Here is a 21,601-nt window from a genome sequence, read left to right on the forward strand (position 1 = left end):
AACTACATTTTAATTCAGCTTTTCTCCAGAGGTTATCAACTTCCAAGTCTTCGGAACATCCCAAGCAATATCATCGCGTCGCCAGGTTTCCGGCAGCATCTTGCCGATTTGCTTGCTTCCTTGTAGAAGCACGATCGTCAAGCGGGCGAATAAGGCGGTGCGCGTCACCCCTCCCGGTGGTCTGACCGTAGGAGTTCCTCGTGCCGGCATTGCGTCAACACAGCGGCCAAGGACTTTGTGCCTGGCGTCGACGGGCAGGAATCAATCTCTCTGAGAAGGTCTTGTGGCGCTAAAAAGCACCCCTTTAGGGCGCAGCACTGTGGCTCGCGAGCACCTCGTTGTTCCATGGGTTGGACTAATTGCCGTCAGTACTGTGTCCGACGTATGCTTCTTCCTCTGATGCCAGGTTGGCTTCGATCAATTTGGGCATGGATCCATGCGGCAGGGCCAGCAACTTGTCTTTCGGGACATCTCCCACGAGCCACCCTCCCCTATGCTCACAACCACGTCGTATTTACCCACTACGTCGTATTTACTCAATACGTCGTATTTACCCACACAGGGTCCCTCTCCTGTGCTCCCCTTTGTATGAATAACTAGGATTTTTCCTTTGTAAACTTACTTTCTAATCTTATGCTTTTCTCAATGCACTTCCCCGGCTCCTATTTCGGCGACACAGGTCTCTTCGCAGGAGGCATCAGACCGTATTTCCAACTTTGCAAGAGCCCTTCCATTCAATCCCTTCCCGATCCATATGAAACTGTACCGAACTTCCAACAAATTGTCCAAGAAAAACAGTGCTGGTTACCATAGTCTAATACTACATTTAAGATGCATTTATCCGCCACCCCTTGCCGCCTTGATCAGGCGTTAGTCAAGCGTATTTGTTGTGTGCATGAATGTGGCCGCAGGTCTAGTGATATTCCATGTCCATACCGAAGACCCTGTCAAAATTCCAGCTCCCACGCCCCGCACGCGTTGTCCTCCAACCCCTTCAGCCACTCAAGCCTCTCCGCCACCCCTGAACACTCCGGCGCGAGCAACCCCCTCTCCTTCAACGCAACCAACAGCCCCTCGAACGCGAGCAGTCCCAACGTGCGCACTTCGTTGCAGCCCTCGGCAGTCACCCCCCCCCCCCCCCACCCCCCCCCCCCCAACCCCAAGGTGATCTAGTGCCCGCAGCACATCCTTAACTCGCGTCGTGACAATGCCATAATTGTCCATCAGTAGCTTCGCCTAGTCCCTGAATCCTGCTGCGTGGCGCGCTCGCTCGTTGGCCTCGCCTTCAGCTAAATTCAATCTCGCCAGGGAGCTGTCAAGGCCGTATCGGATGGCTTTGAGGGAGACTTTCTCGGCCGATTTGGTGACGATTTCGGCGGTCAGCCTTTGAGCGGTTTCGCGGCAAGATGCTGCGAGCCTTTGTTTTCTCTAAAGAACGGGTGGTGAATTGGTAAGTATAGTTTGGGATTGGAAAGGAGGGAAAGAGAGGATGGGGGTTGACGCACGCTGCTAGGGAGAGGGAGACGGATTGTGACGACGTTGACGATTGGGATCCAAAAGGTTGTCCAGAAGAGCTGCAGAGGGTGTCAGTTGTCTCTTTCTAAAAGGAATTGGGCGGATTATTAGGGGTTGTTACGATGCTGTTTCCCTCTGCATTCTCATCATGCCGTCTGGCCTGGCTCGCTATTTTTGACGACATCCTGTTGGTATCTGCAATCTCCTGCTGCGCGCTGGCGATCTGTCCATTGGATTGGTCCAGGGAGTTTTTCGTTCGTCCCTGCGCGTCTGATACGGCCCTGCCAACCGATGAGCAGAGCTCAATATGCTCGGCAGCTTTACATGCCAGGTCAGCCGTGGCAATCATTCCCATGCTAGCTTCCTATTGAGACGCTCGCATGTCGCCCTCGACACGGGAGATGTCAGCCATGACGGTGCGCACTATGCCAAGCATCATGTGGCCTTTTCGGCCCCCAAAGATGGACCATAATGCGACAGCTAACCCACCCACGAAGGTGAGTTTCGAGGGCTAGAGGTGCCTTGTGTTAGTGATGCTATCGGCGATGCGTGCATATCGACTCACTGGCGGTGTTTCGAGCATTAGAATATCGGTGACAACAGGCAGCTCGCGAATTGCTTGATTAGACAGGACAGATTCGTCTTGAATCGCTGGTCAAGGTCGGTTCTAGCCTGCTCAACATTGAGGACAGCCAGCTGCGAGACCTTTTTCAGAACTTCCCCGTGCGTCGCCATTGCTTTCGGCGATGCGTTAGGTGCTGAATGGAAGTGAGCTTGAGGTAGCGTGTTCATGAAGTTGATGTGTACTCTGTGTGTCGAGATCCGAAGAGGGGAACGTTTTGCTCACAAAAGAAGAAGGAAGCTAGGTTAACCGTAGTCGGCAGCCATGGGGAGGGTGTTCGTGGTTTACTCCTACCAATCAAGGCAAAAAGGTGTCATGAAAAAACGGAATCTACGTCAACAGGGCAAAGCAACCAAAACAAGAGCAACCGGCCAACACCAATACGTTATACCCGAACTATGTTAAAGACGGCCACGAGGAACAAAGAATAAATGGAATTTGCATATAAAAATTTCCAAAGAGTATCCGCCAGGGGGGACTGAAGGAACGATGTCACTTCGGGCTCTGGTCTCGTAGGGCTTCTAGTGATGGGGATGGCGGGAACCGACCCGTCGTGGTTGCGCACGTAGTATTTCATAATGGTCTTAAGAACTGGGCCAAACGCATGGCTGGTCTTAATTAAAAACATCGTCCACGTACTGGTAGTGGTAGCCATGTAAAGCAGCGAGATGTTGTATCCGGTCCAGTCGCTGGCCACGCGATCGACCAGGCTGTTGATGCTGTCGAAAGCGCACGCATCGGTGCCGGTGGGTTGCGCGGGTGGCAACGTGGCCAAGGTTGGCACATCCGAGACGAGGCTCGCGCCGGCACCAGAGACCCTCGAGTCCAGTCCCGCCAGAGTCGCCTGCAGCTGGAATAACAGAGTGAAGATGACGAAAGATGGCCGCGGGAACAAGATGGGCTGGGTAATGTGTGTGAAGATAGGTAGGAACAGTAATGGAAGTCGAGTTGATGACAGACTCGCAAAGTTTCAGCTCGAAGCGAGGGTTTTTTTCTGTGGCGTTTATCCCATTCAAGGCAGGGTAGACTACATTGTCCGTTGTTTTACGCTGCTGTTAACTCTGGAGCTCGAGCTGCAGCTCGGCCACTTTGCCCTGCGGTCCACCAAGATGTGAGCTATGCGCCGGCGGAAGGGAGATGAGATATAAGAGTGGCGGTGGTTGTGGGTTGGTCGAAAGGCGCCGCCATGGGGGTCGGCAAAAAGGCAGCCCTTACCAATCCCTAGTCCGTACTCCCCCTCACAACCTTGCTCAGGCGCCACTGAGGCGCTACGGAGAAAATGACCAAGGAAACCGCGTAACCTAGTATAGATAAGCAAGGCAGTCAGTAGTCTGCAACCTAAATTAATTGCACTATTTTACGAGGGAACAGTTTTGCCCCCCCTTTTCTTTCTTGCTCGCCGAACTGGCGCGCAGCTAGAAACACCACCTGGCCATGCTCACGCCGACCCCGGGTGCCTTATCCCCGTGTAGAGAGGTCCAGGGGCCAGCGCTCTGACCTCGAACAGCGACAGAGTGCTTGCGGCGAAGGCGTCCTCGAAGACGCGCCTGCCGCTGAGTAGGATCCACTGGCTCGCGACCACGACCCGGCGCTCGAGCATCGCCGGCTCTGGGTTCTCCTGCTCGAGCGCCGATCGCATCTGGACGATGGCGAACGCCGTCCACTTGGCCATCATGCCCAGGTTCGTGAGCTGCGCTGCGCTGCGAACGCGTTGAGGTTGGTCCACTCGGCCATCAGCTTCGGGTCTGGCGTCTCGGGCTCGTCTGTCTCGTCCTCGTAGAATTCGTCGTCGACGGGGCCCGGGAAAGAAAGAGATTGGGTTAGTTCTAGTTTGATAACAGATTTCTAAGTTGCGGATGAGGTTGGATGATCTAGTTGGTGTAAGTAGTACGCACAGACCCGCGCCCCTCTGACAAGCTCCGACAGCAAGGGGACATCTCTCCTATACGCCGGTCTCTCTGTTGACACACTTGTTAATGGGGATAAAAGATGGCCTATCGCTAACAAATCGCAACAGCAAAGAAAGCAAAACAAAACGAGAGCGGGGGCACACTTACACCCCACAGGGACAGCGAGCGACAACCCACAGGGACAGCGACGTTGTCGCTCGCAGACGCAGCTCCTCAACGAAGGCCGCGAGCGAATCCTGGGTGGGGTGGTCGTGGGGGATGGCGCTCGCGAGGCTGATGACGAGCTCCCAGGGCTAGGTCAGGAAGCTTTCGGCTGCTTCACCACCAGGCCTCTACTCCTTTCAAGTAGCATAGCACTAAATTTTCGCGCGAGTAGAGAGAGTGGAATGCTGCCAATGGAGTCGAGAACAAAGAACCATAGGCGCAGCAGCAGAATAGTACGAAACGTGGCACCATAACAAACATGTGCGAGGTGCACCGTTTACTGGAAAACGTGGTGGATTGCTTAAGGAATCTAAGCTATCTGCCCGCAGTCGAAAAATCTATGGTGGGGGGATACGCTGGTGGTGCATGGACCATTAAGTGGTCCAGGCCAGGCCAGGCTTGGCCTGTGCCTAGCACAAAACAAAGATCAAAGAGTTCACGTAGTGGTCCGCGAATCCTCTTTTTATTGTCACAGCCAAAGCGGTGCTGGTTCGACTTTTTTGCTTTGGGGCACGAGGGGTCTGAGTCCAACAGTGGACCGGAGTTCACATGAGAGATGGGCTGGCAAACCGACCAAACGCCGCCTGCTCTCCGCAAATCGCCGTAATCTAGAGAAGTGCAATCTGGAGGCAGCCACTGGTCCAGCAACACCCGTATTTTTTGTGTGCCTTTATTATCCTTATTTTTGCCTCAACCATAGTTCAGTACTATTTGGACACTTTTTCATCCCCTCTCCACCTTTTCACCACCTTTTCAGAAGAGCAAGTCCCACAAACCGCCAGTGTGACAAAACAAACACCCACACTCCCCACTCCCCACTCCCCACTCGCACTCCCCACTCGCACTCCCCACTCCACACTCCCCACTCCACACTCCCCACTCACACTCCCCACTCCACACACCTCACCCAAAAACATCCATGGCCGCCCCTAGCGCCTTGCAGACGTCCTGGTCTACAAACGGGATCTGCCGCGACTCCCACTGCAGCAAGCGCAGCGTCGGCGCCGCCGGATCGACCGGCTCCCAACGGCCAACTCCCGGCGCCGCGAGCCGTGCCAGCGAGTCCCAGTGACCACGGGCCACCAAAGCGGCGGTATCAGGATTCGGATCCGCAGCACGCGCGAACGCTGCCCAGTGGTCCACCACCAGTCCCATGAAAGGGAAATCGCGGCCGTCGCGGTCGGAGTGCCCCGCGCGCGCGACGGTGCCGAACACGACCATCTGCTCGCCCGCGTGGCACTTCTTGTACTCGTCCTGCTCTGGGCCGCTGCCACCAGCCGGCGGCACGCACCACGGCCGCGTGTAGCCCGTCGTCTGGTACGTGCGGTTGAACTGGTACACGTAGCTGGACGCGAACGCGCGGTGCTTGGCGCCGCTCCACGCGACGGCCAGCCCGTAGCAGTTGAACACGGCTGCCGTGCCGATGCGCATCGCCGCGTCGAAGATGGCGGCGGGCGTGTTTGGGGCCGTCGCGCCGAGGAACGATGCTGCCGAGGACGAGGTGGCGGTGGTGTTGCTGCCTGGCAGCCCGAGGATGGCGGACGCGTTGGCCGGCATGGAAAAGTGCCGCGCGACTTCGGCGTCAAAGTACGCCGCCAGGCTGGTCCCGTTGCTGGGGTAGTTGTCGACCAGCACGCCCGTCTCGTCGCGGTTGAAGCCCACCATCATGGCTACGCCCGTCGCCACGCTAGCCGACGTGTCGTTAACCACCAGCTCGTGGTTCAGCAGGTACGTGCCGTCGGCGACGATGCCGCTGCATGCGTGTCAGTAATTACTATGTTGTGCAGGTAGGGGATCGGTGGGGGGGTGGGAGGGCATACTTGGCGTTAGTCGTCAGGTTAACCAGGTCGTAGCCGCTGAGGCGGCCGAGGCAGGCCACGGCGTCGGTGGCATTGGCGCAGCCGGCGTCGCGCAGCACACGCCGCGTGGTGGTCGCGAAGTTGTGCTCGAGCGAGTCGTAGGAGCCGTACTGCAGCACTTTCCCGCCGCTGGGGTAGCCGTCGGGGCTCGACTGCATGATGGCGCGGTGGAACAGGCCCTGCGCCTTGGGCACACCCAGCAGCACGTGCGTGCTCTGCGCGCCGGCCGACTCACCGAACAGCGTCACGCGGCTTGGGTCGCCACCGAGGTCTGCGATGTACTTGTGAACCCACTCGAGCGCGGCTACCATATCGGACACGGCGTAGTTGCCGCGGTGCACCCCGTCGTCGAGGTTCAGGAACCCGAGGCTCCCCACGCGGTAGTTGGCTGACACCACCACCACGTCCCCGCGCGACGCCAGGTTGGTGCCGTCCGTGTTGGGGTTGCGCCCTGACCCCGACGTCAGCCCGCCGCCGTACAGGTACAGCATGACGGGCTTGAGGTGGGCCTTGGCCTTGTCGCCTCCCGTCCGCGGCAGGTACGGCGTCCACACGTTGATGAACAGGCAGTTCTCGCTCATGAGGCTCGTGTTCTTGACCTCGCCGACGGGCTGCGTGCAGTCGGGGCCGGCATTGATGGCATCAACCTCGCCGGCGTCGTCGAAGCTCGCCACCTTGGAGTAGCCGAAGCGCTCGGGCGGCTCGGCGTAGGCCAGACCGCGGAACTTCCACGTGTGGTAGTCGCGGTAGCCGGCCAGCTGCTTGTTGCCGACAAAGTGCGAAACCTGCCAGCTCAGCGAGTTGTTGGCAAACGACGACGTCGACACGGGCGCGCTCTGCGTGCACAGCACCGGGTTCTTCGTCAGGCAGTCGACGTCGTACTCGGCCCCCGTGGCGTCCATGCCCCGGCAGCTGTCGCCCTCGTCGTCCGCCTTGGCCACCCAGTACAGCTGGTCCGCGGACGCGATGCCCTGGTAGACCTGGTACGCTAGCGACGCGTTGAGCGCCGCCGTGAAGCTGGCCGCGTCGGGATCCCAGGGGACTTCGCCCAGCAGCGCGCACGCCGTCTTGGCCGCGCTGAACGGGCTCGGCTGGCTGACGAGGATGGCTGCTGTTCCGTCGTTCTGCGCGCCTGTCGTTGTTAGCCCAGCAGTGCCTTCTACCACAGGCCTCCATGCACCTACCATCAAGCTTGTTCCGCGACAGAATCGTCAGCCCGCCGCCCAGAAACAAGGCCTCGATGCCAATCGGAGCGACGGCCGCGAGCACCGATAATCGCAGAAGAGACGACATCTTTGCTGTGGTGCAGGCTCAGAGTGATTCTGGCGAGCGTGTGCCGCTTCGAGCCCTCAAGAAATATCTTGGCGCAGGCCGCGAGGAAAAAAGAGCTGGCCGTCCCATCCTCTGGCGTCCCCATCCTCTGGCGTCCCCGCGTTTGATAAATAATTGGCGGACTGGTTCCCCTAGCATTGCAATATCCAGCCAGGGGCGGAACGCCGGGCTTGTGCCTGTAGACGCATGCAGGCAATATGAGTATATATGCTTGGCAATTAGCCGCCACCACCCCTTGGTGTCCTTCCCGTCCCGTCAATACCTCCACAAGTCCAGTTATTAACAATAGAAGGGAGAGAGAGTACATGTGAGCTACCCTGTGCAGGGTCTATGTGAGCACGGCACCGCAGGTACGAATATGCCGGAATGTCTTCGGCCACTAACTTGGGAGAAGCAACCCATTCTACACAGTTTTCTTCATGGTGGATGCACCGCGGAAGGTCGCGACTTCAATTCGTTCACCGCGCCGGCCAGAATGTGGCTTCATTCGGCCTATTTGTGCCAATTTTCTTGTGATCTTATGTCGGCCGCGAGTAGCGTCAAAGCAAAATAGATCCCCGTTGACGAGTAGATTTTAGGACCCCTAATCTAACAGTAGGATGACACATTGGTTTTTTAGACCCTGTCCGGACGTTGTAGTGCCAGAACTTCTTCCTATTGCGGAATAATCCCTAACCCTAGATGCAGTCCCGGTACGGTGTTCTCAGGTCTATTTACCTCGTCTGCGACAATAATGGGATAGTTGGAGTAAATTGCCCATCACAGCGTTAATTCGGCAATTGTAATGTACGTGTAGTTCTACCCAGTTCGAGTAACCAGTGCCAAGAGCACAGATTCCTTCTTCCCTGGTAATTACCGCACCCAGCCCGTCCGAGCCCGTAGTCACACAACCCCTTGACTAGGCAAACGTCTTGCGGAACTTATCGCCAAACTCGGCCGTCAGCATAGTGAACGCGCGGTGGACCTTCTCTAGCGACTAGCTAGCCTAGCTAGGCTAGACCTAGCTCAGCGCAGCATCGCCCGAACTGCTGCTAGCGTGCTGGCCAGGTGGTGCCTTCTCCTCCTCCTCCACCTCCTCCTCCTCCTCCTCCTCCTCCTCCTCCTCCTCCTCCTCCTCCTCGCTATCGTCTTCCTCCCACGACTCGAGCACGGGCTTTCTCTTGGTGCTATTCGCGCCCTGTCCAGTACCCTTACCAGCAACAACGGCGGGATGGCCACCCCGACTGTTGCTCCTAGGAAGATACGAGTCTCTCTGCTCGTCGTCATCCTCATCCTCATCATCATCCCCCCCATGACCGGGAAAACCAAACGCACCATCCTCACCCTCGACACCACCACCACTTGGCCGCAGGAAATTCTCCAAACTCGCGACAACCGTGGCAAGCACCAGCTCAAAATCCTTGAGAAAGAACCACACGTCCCCACGCCTAATCCCGTTGTCAGCGACCAGCGCGCCGACGTCGCCGTGCTTGAAGAAGTCTAGCAGGTACGCGTTCCAGGGCACGGCGGCCGTCTCGGCAGGCGCAATGGGGATGCACGGCACGGCGGCCTCCTCAAGGAATACCCCTGCGCGCACCGTAGCGCACAGCTCACGGATGCTGGCGAATTCGTCGCCGAAGCCCGACAGCGCGGCGAACGGCGAGCGCGCCACCGGCGCGGGGAGGGAGTGGCGAGGGAGCAGCTCGGCCATGGCAGCTTCCGGTGTTGTTGGCGCCACGGCGTGCTTGGTCAGCGGCAGCATATTGTCGGGTGCGTCCGCGAGGTGCTGGGCGGCGTACGAGGCCACGTAGCCGCGGAAGATGTGCAGGGTGTCGGCGTTGTGGCGGCACAGGATGGTAGCCGCGGCGGCCGGTAGGTCCGGCAGGATGACGGTCGATGGCGAGCGGCGCACGACCGTGTCGAACCAGTCGGCGTCCTTGTAGCGCGTGCACGGGATTCGGCAGAACAGGTGGCTCAGCGTCGTGATCAGCTCGACGAGGATGGCCTGCTGCTCCGTTGGGCGCGCGATTTTGGCGCACAGGGCGTGGAAGTACCCTTCCTTGAGCAGCGCGTGGAAGGCGAAGACGGCGTTCTCCGTGTAGTACAGGTGGCCGACGAGGCCCGAGAAGTCGAGCGGCGTGCCGGTGGCCGAGAGCAGGTACTGGCGGCGCAGGTAGTCGATGCTGAAGCGCAGGTGGTGCACGACGGACATCTGCGACTCGGGGCCGCCGAGGTACAGGCGGCTTTGGGTCAGCAGCGACCTGAGCGCGTCGGCGGCGAAGGCCGAGTTGTCGGTGCCGTGCAGTAGGATGAACAGGCGCAGCACGAGTGTGACCGAGATTGGGAACTGGCCGCGCAGGTCCGGCAGCTTGGCCGACATGATCTCGAGCGCCCAGTGCGGCGGGATGTTGTGGAACACGACGTTGCCGAGCAGGTCGAAGCCCCGGCGCCCAGACCGCCCAGACGCCTGGCGGTAGTTCAGTGCCGTCAGGTAGACCGAGTCGCCCATGAAGACGACCGTCTTGCACGGCATGTTAAGGCCCATGGCCAGCGTCCCAGTGGCGATGACGACGGTGAGGTAGCCCTTGCGGAACAGCATCTCGGCTCTGAGGCACGTCAAGTTAGTAAATATATCCCGACAAACGGATGTGCAACTAAGGGGCAATGTCACTTACACCTGGCGGTACTAGCGGTTCATTCCCACGTGGTAGATGCCCAGACCGCGGCGCAGGGACTCGATGAGGTACGGCTGCTGTCCAAGGCCCTCCAGAGACTTGAGCTTCTCCTCGAGCTCAGCCTTCGATATCTTACTCGTGTCGGCAAAGCTATAAATCGAGAGAGGCGCGTCGGGTTCGAACATCTCCCGGTGCTCGACTCGCGGCTCTTTGCGTCGTCGCGGCGCAGGTCTGCCATGCTGTCTCCATCGTCCAAGCCGTCGGCATGCGACGAGCGCGTCTTCTTGCCCTTGGCCCTGGCGTGTGCTGCCGCCTCGCGCCCTCTCTCCCACTCCTCAAAGGCTGCCATCTTGGCCGCCCAGGCCGGGCTCTTCTCTCGGTACGTGCTCTCAGCCACCTGCAGCACGCCGAGAAGTTCCTGGAGAATGGTCTCGCAGCCCGTGCGGTCGTAGTTGAACAGGATGGTCGGCAGAGCCCCGCGCGCGCGCAGGTCGACCACGAGCGAGAAGACCGAACGGCTGTGCACATATACTCTCCCGGCTCTCGATACAGTGCCGCCAAGTTTTGCCATGTGCTCCTCCTTTTGCACAGCCGCGGAGTAGCTCGCATACGGCTGGCCGCGCAGCTGCGTCCGCACGGCTTCAAAGGGCGAGCTGCTGTCGACCATCCAGGCCGCCAGCTGGTCCTTGAGCGCCGCCTCCCAGCGCACCACGTCGGACTTGCTGACCGGGTTCGGCACGGACTGGTCGGGTGCGAGGGACGGGTCGACCGGGTAGCGGTCGGTTTGGTTCGCCATCAGGGCCCGCCACAGCGTCTGGCAGTCTCTCGGTTCCAGTGTTGCATCATTGAGCGTGTTTCGGTGTCTGTTATGGGTAGGAGCGGTCAGCGATTATCTCAAACCCAAGTCTGCATGATGGTAATGAGACGAGAAGAAAAGAAAAAAAGAACGCACCTGTCGACAATGCTCCCCACAGGGTGCACGAACAAAAACGGCGACGCATCTCCACCCTCGGCATCGAGGCCGGGGACGTCAAGGCGCTCAACAGGTTCAAGCCGCCAGAATTCCCTCCACTCCGAGACGGGCGGCGCGTGCAAGAACTTGCACAGGTCCGAGTACCGCGAGTTGTGGATGACCATGTCGAGCTCGAACCCCTTGGCCTTCTGTGTGCTCTCGAGCCAGGCCTTGAAGTCGAGCGGGTTCGCCACGGTCGCCGACAGGGCAATGATGGGACACGGCGCCAGCAGCAGCAGCTGCTCCTAGATGATGCTATCTTCGGACTGGCTAATACAGTGAACCTCGTCAAAGATGATGCGGCGCACGCGGCGCGAGAAGGACGTCGGGGTCTGCGCGTTGACGAGCGCCAGCAGCAGAATCTGCAGGATGCTGGGCACGGTGACGAGGACCTGGCAGCCGAGCGGGCTGCTGACGCGGTAGTCGCGCGTGTGGATGGCCCACACGGAGCGGCCGGCGCGGCCCCCGGGACCGTGGTACGACTTGGCGAAGCGCGCCTGGATCTCGGCCGCGATCTGGTTGACCAGCGCCTTGGTCGGCGCCACGTACACCAGCACGCCGTCGTCGTCGGCCTGCAGCACCTTCTTCATGGCGTAGAACGAGATGAACGTCTTGCCCGCTGATGTCGGTGCTACCACGAACAGGCTCTTGTCCGCGTCGATGGCGTCGAGCACGTCCCGCTACCACGCGTCGGGCTTGAAGGCCACGCGCGGGTCCGCCGCCGAGTCGAAGCTGCGCTCGAGGTACGGGCCGCAGAACTCGAGCTGGAACTCTACGGGGGTCGCCCCAGCCTGAGTGATGCTGCCTGCGAGAGCCATGGCCTTGAATGGCAACTGGCGCTTCCGGGCGGGCTCGGGGGCCGTCATGTATGGGATCTGGAGAGAGGCTAATAGGCCAGCGAGTAGGGTGGAGGCCTCTTCGGTGAGCACCACCCCGGACGCTGCAATGCTGGTGGCCCGGTGCCAAATAATGGCAGTGATGTGATGAGCTGTACACAGACAGAATATTAGTTGGGAACATAGAGTGCGGTGAGCCGAGGCAAGAGGACTTACCCCTCGACTTTGGAATATTATATACGCTCTGAATCCGCATCAGCAGATCGCAGATGTAAAGGGACACCTCGGCGCCAATGTCGTCGCTGTAAGCAGACGAGAGACCCGACAGATACTTCTCGGTCTTGAAGTGTCGCTTGACCAGGGACGGCCCATTTTCGAATTCGAGGCATCGGTCCTTCCACGACGAAGTGATGGCCGCCATCTTCCCAATCATCTTTTGGTCTTTCAAAGCTTTGGCAGTTCCCTGCGCCTTTTCCTTGCCGCTCTTCTCTCCCTGCTGTTTCTTGCCCTTTGTGTCGGGCCTGGCTTGCGACGGCTGAGCCGTGGCCTTCCTCGTGCTGTTTTGGCCGCGAGTGACGATGATCTCGGGCTCAATGTTTTTTCCAGATGCCCCCCTGAGACTGGCAGAGTATGCAATGGTGTCGGCCATGAAAATTTGATTCTTCTTCCTGGCCATGAACCCACGGGGCTTCGGGATGCGCTTGGGATCAAGAGACAATTTAGATGTGTGCCAGTGCGTCAGCTCCCGAAAGACCTTGGGGTTGGTTTGAAGCTCGGGAACAGTAGCGGAATCTAGTTGGACATCGGTCAAGTACTGGTCCACAATGGGTTGGCTGAAGGAGAGCACGGACGAGACTGGCGAGGCAGATGGTTCTCTTTCGTTGTCGAGGCGCATTTCCTCGATCGAGCCTTCGTCCAAGGCAGGAGGGAAGAAGCCGGACACGTCGGATTTGCTCTCTTTCTCCAGAAGGTCTCCGAGTCTGTCAAGGTGGTTGCGAAGATCCCGGGGCAAGCGGATGTCTCCAAGATGGTCCCAAACTGCCAAGTAGAGCCGCCCGTCAAATAGGTCGAATATATCCCATCTCAGAGAACAAAACTGGTTGTCGTCAAACCAACCTTCAATCGACTCTCGACAGGTAAGCAAAAAGTGGTATATAAAATAGTCTGGGTCGGACCGCAATCCGCCCCGCAAGCCGAGCGCAACCTCGGAGGAGACCCGGTAGGTGGAGGAACAGCGCTGCAAGCTCCGCTGAGAGAGATCGCAATGTCCCAGGATGACCAGGTGGACAAGCAGAGCAGCGACCCGCCGGTGAGAATCAATCATCTTTCTGCTGAGGTCACCCTCAAGCATTCTCGACAGCGCGTGGAGGGAGACAATCTCCCGGGCCGTCATTGACTTGTCGAGGCCGGTTTGGATGAGCCTCTCCATATCCCCTTGCATCTTCTTTATCTGAGATTTGTAGTCTTTCACTTGAGTCGGGTGTAAGTCTTTCACCACGAGGGGATATATATTTCCCTTGGGCGTCTTAACTCTCCCGTAGGCCTAGCTCACGGGTCTTTAGTTAGCTTAGTCGCATTATCATGGTGTTGTTACTAAGCATGTCCAGTTAAGCAGCGTAGTTACCTTTGAGCTCTTGAACTCCATGTCGTTGAGGAACCCAATACAATATCCAGCTGAGGATATGGCATACAGCATGCGCAAAGGCGTATACTGTACCCGTTGTCTCATCCAGTACCGGGGCGGGGGATCATCGCGACTTTCGCCCTGCGACTCCCAAGTCCCAAGGTTGAGACTGTAGTCGCAGGATTCGGTGTCGTCGTAGCCGAGAAAGAGGTAAACGGTGTTTTCGGCGAGATACTTGGAGAAGGCGCTGCTCTGCAGGCTATGAAACGAAAAACTGAACGCGGTCGCACTTGACGGGTTGCCCGGGCAAGCAAAGTGCTCGATGAGCAGGGAACGCGCGAGTCGGTATTTGTACCATGTATCCTCCCTATCCACCGAGAGCGCGCCAAAATTCTCATGTTCCGTTTCAAACCAGAGGACGTGGAAGTTGCATCCGCGATCGCGCAGCTTGGTCAGGAACGCCTCGACGGCATGGACAGCATGCAGGAGCTGGAGGCCATCTAATAGTCGTAAAACATCAGCAAAGAAGCTATGAAAATATCTCGCCGAGGTCCTTACAGTTGAAGTCGACGTTGGCTTCTCGGAGACAATGAGTCAGCAGCGACTCGCCGTGGATGGCTACGAGCGCCTTTCCCGCAAAGTCGCCAACAATGTCGACTTTTATCGGGTTCAGAGATGTGCGCTACCGATTGAAGTCGGCGGTTCTCTCGTCATTTTCGTAGGACACGGGGTGGTCGGCCATGACGCAGGCTTTGCACTCGGCTTCTACTAGTAGCCGTGAGGGGATTTGAGTCGTGGTGTGACGTGACTTCTTCAGTGCGAAATAATCAAAGGCGAACGTGGGTAAGGCAAGGAGGTAGGTAAGGTAGAGAGGTCGGAGAAGGACGTCAAGCGCAAACGAGGCTAGAAATTTGGGCGGCACACTGCAGGACCCACTACATTTGGTGGGTAGACAACCCAAGCACTACCTTCCTGGTACCTTGGTTTCGGGTGCCTGAGTAATTAGGTACCTAGATGGTACAGCATGTGTTACGGCAGACTTTTTTCGAGGCTTCCATCCGTCTGATGGCTTGGGACATTGTCGGTGCTGGAAATTCTTTCTCCCCCTTTCTATTCCCTCGCCTTTGAAGACTCCTACGCTTAGTCTTGATTTAACATCTTCCGTCAGCGATGAACTCTCTGGACTGGACTTGCAGAGAACACGTACACGAAGAACAAAGTCTTTATGCATTGAGGCCTACATTGCTGGCTGCCTGATTGGTGAACAGGAGAATTCTTCTTCCAAAGGATAGAAACACGACCGACTACGTGGCAGACGCCCGTTCATTGAATCTATGAATCACCTGAAAGTGGACATGCTATTGGCCTTAACCACCATGCGAACATTCCAGGGATTTCGATATTCTCGTCAAAATACATGTGCAAGACTTTCTTCGGCAACAAATTTACTACCCGACTACCGGGTTAAATAACAACAAGGTGCATCGTTCAAAGAGGCCAGTTTGCGGCTCTCTCGCATCCCTCATAACGTTTGTGCCCCTATACTCCCCTATACTCCCACTGTAATGATATTACCCGGACGCTTTTTTCGCCGGTTTCCCCAAGCACCTTACCACTATTTTGTTTTTAGAATTCTCATCAATACAGGTATCGTAAACGAAATCCACAATACCGCCAAAGAAGAGCCCTACAAAATTCTCTTGCCGGGAAGGGGAAGGGTTTAGGGGATTGTACTGGGGGAATTGATGGCTTAATATTTATTCACCCCCGCGGCACCACATACAATCCTCTGCACTCGTATCTTGACTACGATCTGCTCGGGCTGCATGTTCAAAACCGTCCGGGTGGAGAAGGCGGTCTCTACCTCCAGTGCGTTCGGATGCTCGAGCTGGAGAACGGCGGGGAAATGTGGATGGTTGTTCGACGGGTTGAGGCTGAGATCAGCAACCAGTTTGAGAAATGGTCTTGTGTTGCTAAGCCTCGATCCTGTAGGAAATGTCGAACAACTTCTTGACAATAGCCATGCGCAAGCAATTCATCTACTGTAGACATTGTCGGCGTCTACTGCGGCGCGACTACTTGCGATATTAGACTTGACACTTGGTCAGGATCGGGGGTACCCCCCGATATCTTTTCAGCCACAACTTGGTCCCTGTCGATTCCGCATATTGTTAAGATACCACCACGCCTCACCACCTGTGGCAGCCGTATACCAAGCTGACGATGGAGTGAGACTGAAGCCATCTGATATTCCCAGGGTCTAGTAAAGTTGGTGGAATCCTGTATCGGCAAGTCTAGTCTCCTGTACCAATCTGAAGATGGCAGAAATGACACTTGATGATGAATACTAGGTGCCCTGCATTTTGCGCCGTACGAATGCATCAATATTCGGTCATGTGCGAATCTGGTTCCGAGTCCCCAACCCTAACCCTACGGAATTTCCAAGACGCCCGGGGCCATGTTTCATACAGGGCTTCTAGACAGCTTCCGTGCCTAGGGGAGACTGTGTGCCCCCAGGGTCGGTTTTGATTGGGTCTACAATCTTCAGACGAATGACACGTGGAGTCTTTGCCAGCCCTGCCAGTTGGGGCGGCGAAGGGCGTCAAGCTCCACTGCACACGTCCTGGGAACGCATGTGGCCTTTCGAGGCCGAGGATTCCCTGTAAGCGTCAACACTATTTCGACGGCCATCGAAACCTGGAACAAAGGAAAACTTGTTGCTCAAGAGCGGAGAGTGCGGCAGCGGGGAATTGGTTAAAGACGGGACCCGCAATACAGGAGGCTCATTGCTATTTTAAGTGCAGAGAGAACCCGAGTCTGTCGGAATGAGTGTCGAGATTTGCGTGTCAGGATACCTAGTGAAGAGCGAGTTTTCCCCAACAACCGGATGCGCACTGGGAGTCTGCACTGTATTTTTTCAGTGGCCGGGGCCCAAAGGAACCGAGGTAGGCGCGATGGACGACCATGTCGGCCTCTGAAACGTCCACTGTGCAAGGCACCGTGCTCGAATTTGTGTTCGCCTGGTTTGACCTGGCGCACTGGCCAGCGGGCGCGCCTTCGCACATTGCAGAGCCGGGACCGACCAGACAGCGGCGGGCAAAAACCAGATCCGAGAAAAAAACAAATAAACACTGCATTAACTGTCATCGCGAGTGATGCGCAGTGCGTGCGCGTATGCAACACAACAAAAGACGCAGCATGTTCTGAAGTTGTGGGCAGGTGCGGGTCAGTCCCCTCGCTCTTGCCTGGCGCCAGGGGCAGCTTGAATCGTCTTGATACTGGGCTATGCCGCTTTGGGCGGCGATCTTCCCTGCGCTGTCAAGCTTGGCAGGTGCCGCGGGCGCCATTGCCCGCGAACGGGCTCGGGGGCTGAAACTGGCAGCGTCCGGGAAAATCGGGACAGCGACTCCTCGAGCGCGCGACAGCCAGCCAAAAGATGCCGTCTCGCCTGTCCATGGCATCCGCGGCGATGGCTTATGCATTGGTGATCCGACGCTTGGCACGGCAACCGGGCTCTCGCGAAGCTCTCTAGAGTAGACTAGTGCCCGTCTCTCTCTCTCCCTCTCCGATCTCCTGCTCGCTCTCATTCTCTCCCAAGACTTTCTTTCCTGGACCTACACCAGACCAGACCAGGCCAAACAAGATGATGTGTCGGGTCTAAATCCACATTCTATGACTTGGCGCGAAAGGCCGCTCATTTTCTCTTCTGCCTTTCGTCGTTTTTTTAATTTTGCCTAATTCTTCGCTTCTCTTCGATTCTTGAACGATGCTGGTCATTCGTGTTGTTTGGCTCCAGGCCACGCTGGCTGCGGCCCAGCTCTTGAGTGCGCCAGGACTGTCGGGGGGAGCCGATGCCGCCGCCAGCGCTGCCGCCGACGATGCAGCTGCCTCGTCACCGGCTGGAGGACTCTTGGGCGGTGTCTTGAGCGCGCCAGCAGCAGCGTCGACACCCGAAGCTGCTGCCGACTCGACACCAGCACCCGTGGTGGCATCGACAGGAGGGCCGCCGGACCCCGTTTTGGACCCTCTCCCTGCTCCATCTGTCGTTCTGGGCGCCGCTGATGGCGACAACACCGCTGCCACTCCGGCTCCCGACCCAGTGGTCTCCCTGACTCCAGATCCAGTCATATCCGCGCAGCCGATCACGCCCGACCCCGTCGTATCTGCAGACCCGATCACGCCGGCCCCAGTAACACCCGCGGAGCCAGTGACCCCGGATCCCGTTACTCCAGAGCCGGTTATTACGCCAGACCCAGTTGTGTCGGAACCAGCGGTCATCCCGGCACCAGTTGTCTCTGACCCAGCGCCAGCGCCAGAGCCATCACCGGAACCAACGCCAGAGCCATCACCGGAACCAGCGCCAGAGCCGTCACCGGAACCAGCGCCAGAGCCAACCCCAGAGCCGTCTCCAGAGCCGTCTCCAGAGCCAACCCCAGAGCCAGCCCCAGAGCCATCAGTAGAGCCGGCCCCAGCTCCGCCGCTTGCAACACCCGAGCCGTCAGTGGTTGTCCCTGAACCGCCCGCAGCTACACCGGTGCTGCCGCCCGCAGATCCAGCTCCATCTGCCGCGGACCCGGCCCCGGCACCTTCTCCAGAGGTGTCGACTCCAGCAGTCGTCGTGACGCCACCTGCGTCTCCAGAAACTGCCGCGCCTGCTTCTTCAGGCGCACCCGCGGTCGCCACGCCTGTGGTAATTGCCACTCCGCCAGCTGCTCCAGCCGCCGAGCCTTCGCCAAACACTCCCAACGCGCCAGCCATCGTCTCTCCCGTGGTCGTGTCTCCGGGTACCGCTGCGCCAGGCAGCGTTGGCAGCGGCAGCGGCAGCGGAGCAGTTGCCGCTCCGTCGCCAGCCACCCAAGGCACTTCTGGCGCTGGAGCCGTCTTCATCCCGCCAGCTCTGTCCCCCACGGGTGCCAGCCAGCTCACGACACCGACCCCGGATGAAAACGGAGACTTACCCACAGCCGCGGGCGGAGCAGCCGCGACGGCCGCCTCTGCCTCCAACAACCCGTTCGCCTCCTTCTTCACGCCGCCCGCCGCGACGGCTGAAGCAGCGCTGGCCGGCAGCCCGACGCCAGTCTCGGGCGGGCTCGGCAGCAACGGCGCGCCCGGCACGTCAGACCCGACCGACGGCAGCGGCGGCACCATCATCAACACCACGGGCGACCCGAGCAAGCCCGTGGTCAGCGTGATCCCGACGCCCTCAGAGCCCGGCATGTCGCTGGGCACCAAGATCGCTCTGGGTGTGGTGGGCGGCGGCGTCGGCGTCGTGGCCATCGTGCTGGCGACGTGGCTGCTGTGGAAGCGGCGCATGCGCAGCGGCCGCACACGCTTCGGACCTTTTGGTGGCCACAGCCGCAGCGACAGCCTCGATGGCTCGGACCATGGAAACAACGACCACAGCATGCCGTTCGACTTTGGCTTCTTCCGCCAGCGCAGCATCCGCCGTGACGACCTGCTTGTTTCGGACGAGAAGGCGAAGCTTGGCGATGAGGAGAGCCTGGCGGGCAGCAGTGTTGTGGGTGCTGACGACCGGTTGCCGCCGCCGACCATGCCGCATGGCATGGTCAGGCAGGACGGCCCAGGCGTGGTGTCGGGGCCCATTCTGGGGCGCTCGCCGTCGTATCGGAGTTGAGGCGGGTGTGTATCTTAATGGATGGGGTGGGTAGGAATGGACGGGGCGGGCGGGCATGAGACCATTGCCGCTAGAAAATTGAACCCCCTTCCTACCCACTACCTAGGTTAGGCGGTGGAGCTGCTGCGAGATGAGGAGATGTTGCGTGAAGCGAGGTGGCGAAAAGGAAGAGGAGGTGTGAGGCGACACTGGCGGACGAGAAACAAGTGTGAGGGGATGAAGTGGAAAACATGACGAGAGTGCTGGAGCTTTTGCATTCACTCATGACGAACGTACTTATTCTTTTCTTTTTTAACGACCGCATTGAATTCTGCAACTGTTCTGGAAACGGGGTTTGCGGAGGGAACGGGGGCCAAAGTTGCATACTTGTAGATAGTCTATACATACATATTTGTAGGTGTCTGCCTATTACCCACCAGGTAGCACCTCGGTATATAACGCTTGCTGTCGCCATGCTACTTCTTTCTATCAATCGTAAGCGAGCTGGGTCGATAAGGGGCTATTGTGTTGAAAATACATATTCACCAGCAGCGGATAGATAAATCTACAGCTTTGAGGGCGTAGACCTTGGAGTCAATACGAATCTTAGACGTAGCCCTCGCATGCATCACGGGATTCGGGGGCCGACTTTTCCAGCAGCTCCAGCCATTCGATGGAGGGTCGTTTTTGCCCATACCTGGGCAGCTTGGGACCTGGCTTGGATCGCGAGCTCAAGCGCGGCGTCAGCTATTATCAACGACGGCCTTTTAGCGGTAAAATCGGTACTCTTTGATACAGCCCCACATATATAGATTTTCCTACCACAGCCAGGTCAACAGAGCGAGCCTAGTTGATAGGCCCAACACGATAAATAACATCACCGCTCTATTAAATCGGCCTCGCATATATACGCCTCGCATATATACAGGGATATGACTATATACAAACTTGGGCATTACTGGAACATTTAATTATTTACTACTAACTACGACACCAATGACGGCCAACACACAACTAATTACACATGTCTCGCATGCTTACACGCGCCCGCTGCCGTCCCCAGCGGCGTCGAGCCGGTGGCAATCAGGTCTAGCCACGCGGCGAGGCGCCAGCCGGCCTTGGCCATGGCGAGCTCGAGCACAGGCACAGCATCCCTGTAATAAGTCCCGTTCAGCTCCGCGCCCTCGATAGCGGCGGGGCCCTGCGGCAGCACGTGCGAGCACACGAGGTCGTTGGCGTCGTTGGCCCAGCCCATGGCGGCCGCCTGGCTGTCGGCCAGGGTGGCGCGGAACCACCGCTTGGCCGCGGACGCGTACACGCCGCTGCGGATGCTTGTGAGTAGGCGGGCCGAGAATGTTTTTGCCGCGGCCAGGTTCGTGCCGCCCGTAATCTTGGTCATGAAGGCCGTGTCCCACGCCGCGTGCAGCTTCCACGCTACGCCGTCGACCAGCACCGTGATGTTGTTGCCGCCGGCCCCGTAGTTCTCGTCGTGCAGCGGCTGGTGGATGTCGCCGAGGAAGTGCACGAGGAACTTGAGCGACTCGGCGTCGTGCTGTGCGCGCTGGATGTTGGTCTTTTCCCTCGCCCCGAGATTAGCCCTCCGTCTCAAACACAGCCAGTGGAGGCCCCTCTGTCTCAAACACAGCCAGTGGAGGCCCCTCTGTCTCAAACACAGCCAGCGGAGGCACCCACGTAGTTCATGATGGCGCTGACAATGCAGCCCTCGGCGGTGCAGTCACGGTCAAAGTCGACGTCACAGGTGTAGGGCGGGTTGTCGAGCGCGTCAATGTAGTGGAACGCCGAGGAGAAGCCGCCGCCGGGCTCGTAGCGGTACGAGTCGGCCCACGACGCGATCCCGCCGATGAAATCGCCGCTCGTGTCGCCCAGCACCTGCTGGCAGTAGCTGGCCGTCTCGGGCTTCATCAGCCCCGTCGCGATGTACGCCACCGTCGCGTGTCCGACGGTGCCCCAGGCCAGCGCGGTCGGCGCCAGGGCCAGAGCTGCCGCTGCGAGAAACGGCGACGCGTGGTTGTGCATGGCCGGCGATGTTTGGTGCAGGTTGGTGGCGGGAAATCATGAGTCGTCGGAGGGCGCAGCGGCTTGTTTGTTTTGACATGAATTTTACTCGGCCACTAACACAATTCAACTTCCTTTTCGGGCCGCCTGGCTCCGCAGCGGACCCGCCGAATCTCAGATCCCGAGAATGCCATCTGGATAATCTCCAACTATTCTAGACTGGACCTCTTTTGGTGGGGATTCGTCACTGCTACCTTCTATTTAGAGACGGTACCCGCGGGTAGCTCGTCGGCCCCTGGATGTCATTACCAGCCAGGGGTGGTCAAGATAAGCAGGGCGCAGGGGTGTCTGATTGGGTCTGAGCATTGCTTATTCTAGGACTATCCGTACAGAGAACTAATTG

The 21,601-nt window shown here is 58.3% G+C and overlaps 5 protein-coding genes across 5 annotated transcripts; all 5 read right to left on the reverse strand.

Annotated features, from left to right (window-relative positions):
• Positions 1 to 1,236: 1,236 nt before the first annotated feature.
• Positions 1,237 to 3,809, reverse strand: B0T26DRAFT_673596 (uncharacterized protein; the record flags this gene model as incomplete). Its single annotated transcript, XM_060439619.1, has 11 exons — positions 1,237 to 1,428; positions 1,506 to 1,574; positions 1,637 to 1,833; positions 2,005 to 2,026; positions 2,081 to 2,166; positions 2,363 to 2,427; positions 2,626 to 2,728; positions 2,777 to 3,038; positions 3,070 to 3,164; positions 3,353 to 3,438; positions 3,580 to 3,809. The coding sequence occupies 11 exons, from the start codon at positions 3,807 to 3,809 to the stop codon at positions 1,237 to 1,239; spliced, it is 1,407 nt and encodes a 468-aa protein (XP_060297744.1).
• Positions 3,810 to 5,154: 1,345 nt separating this feature from the next.
• Positions 5,155 to 7,403, reverse strand: B0T26DRAFT_641898 (Alpha/Beta hydrolase protein; the record flags this gene model as incomplete). The annotated part of the gene is made up of 3 exons (XM_060437388.1): positions 5,155 to 6,004; positions 6,072 to 7,242; positions 7,295 to 7,403. The coding sequence occupies 3 exons, from the start codon at positions 7,401 to 7,403 to the stop codon at positions 5,155 to 5,157; spliced, it is 2,130 nt and encodes a 709-aa protein (XP_060297745.1).
• A 1,039-nt stretch (positions 7,404 to 8,442) lies between these two features.
• B0T26DRAFT_749299 (uncharacterized protein) lies at positions 8,443 to 15,396 on the reverse strand (the record flags this gene model as incomplete). Its single annotated transcript, XM_060445081.1, has 10 exons — positions 8,443 to 10,020; positions 10,126 to 10,246; positions 10,297 to 10,959; positions 11,049 to 11,353; positions 11,393 to 11,788; positions 11,816 to 12,096; positions 12,161 to 13,487; positions 13,569 to 14,068; positions 14,127 to 14,250; positions 15,352 to 15,396. 10 exons carry the CDS (start codon positions 15,394 to 15,396, stop codon positions 8,443 to 8,445), a joined length of 5,340 nt encoding a protein of 1,779 aa, XP_060297746.1.
• Positions 15,397 to 16,823: 1,427 nt separating this feature from the next.
• On the reverse strand, positions 16,824 to 18,585 carry B0T26DRAFT_700395 (uncharacterized protein). The gene has a single exon (XM_060441540.1). It carries the CDS (start codon positions 18,453 to 18,455, stop codon positions 17,226 to 17,228), a length of 1,230 nt encoding a protein of 409 aa, XP_060297747.1. The 5' UTR covers positions 18,456 to 18,585; the 3' UTR covers positions 16,824 to 17,225.
• Positions 18,586 to 20,200: 1,615 nt separating this feature from the next.
• B0T26DRAFT_850023 (phospholipase C/P1 nuclease domain-containing protein) lies at positions 20,201 to 21,260 on the reverse strand (the record flags this gene model as incomplete). Its single annotated transcript, XM_060447630.1, has 2 exons — positions 20,875 to 21,260; positions 20,201 to 20,755 (listed from the first exon to the last, which is right to left on the reverse strand). The coding sequence occupies exons 1-2, from the start codon at positions 21,217 to 21,219 to the stop codon at positions 20,201 to 20,203; spliced, it is 900 nt and encodes a 299-aa protein (XP_060297748.1). The 5' UTR covers positions 21,220 to 21,260.
• Between the last annotated feature and the right edge of the window lie 341 nt (positions 21,261 to 21,601).

This window comes from Lasiosphaeria miniovina, assembly GCF_030549165.1.
Source record: "Lasiosphaeria miniovina strain SMH2392-1A chromosome Unknown B0T26scaffold_3, whole genome shotgun sequence".
Taxonomy (NCBI): Eukaryota; Fungi; Ascomycota; class Sordariomycetes; order Sordariales; family Lasiosphaeriaceae; genus Lasiosphaeria; species Lasiosphaeria miniovina.

Excerpts from the sequence above, each read along its gene's own strand:
- B0T26DRAFT_700395 (XM_060441540.1), bottom strand. The coding sequence starts at position 18,455 with ATGAAGACGGCTCCAGCGCCAGAAGTGCCTTGGGTGGCTGGCGACGGA.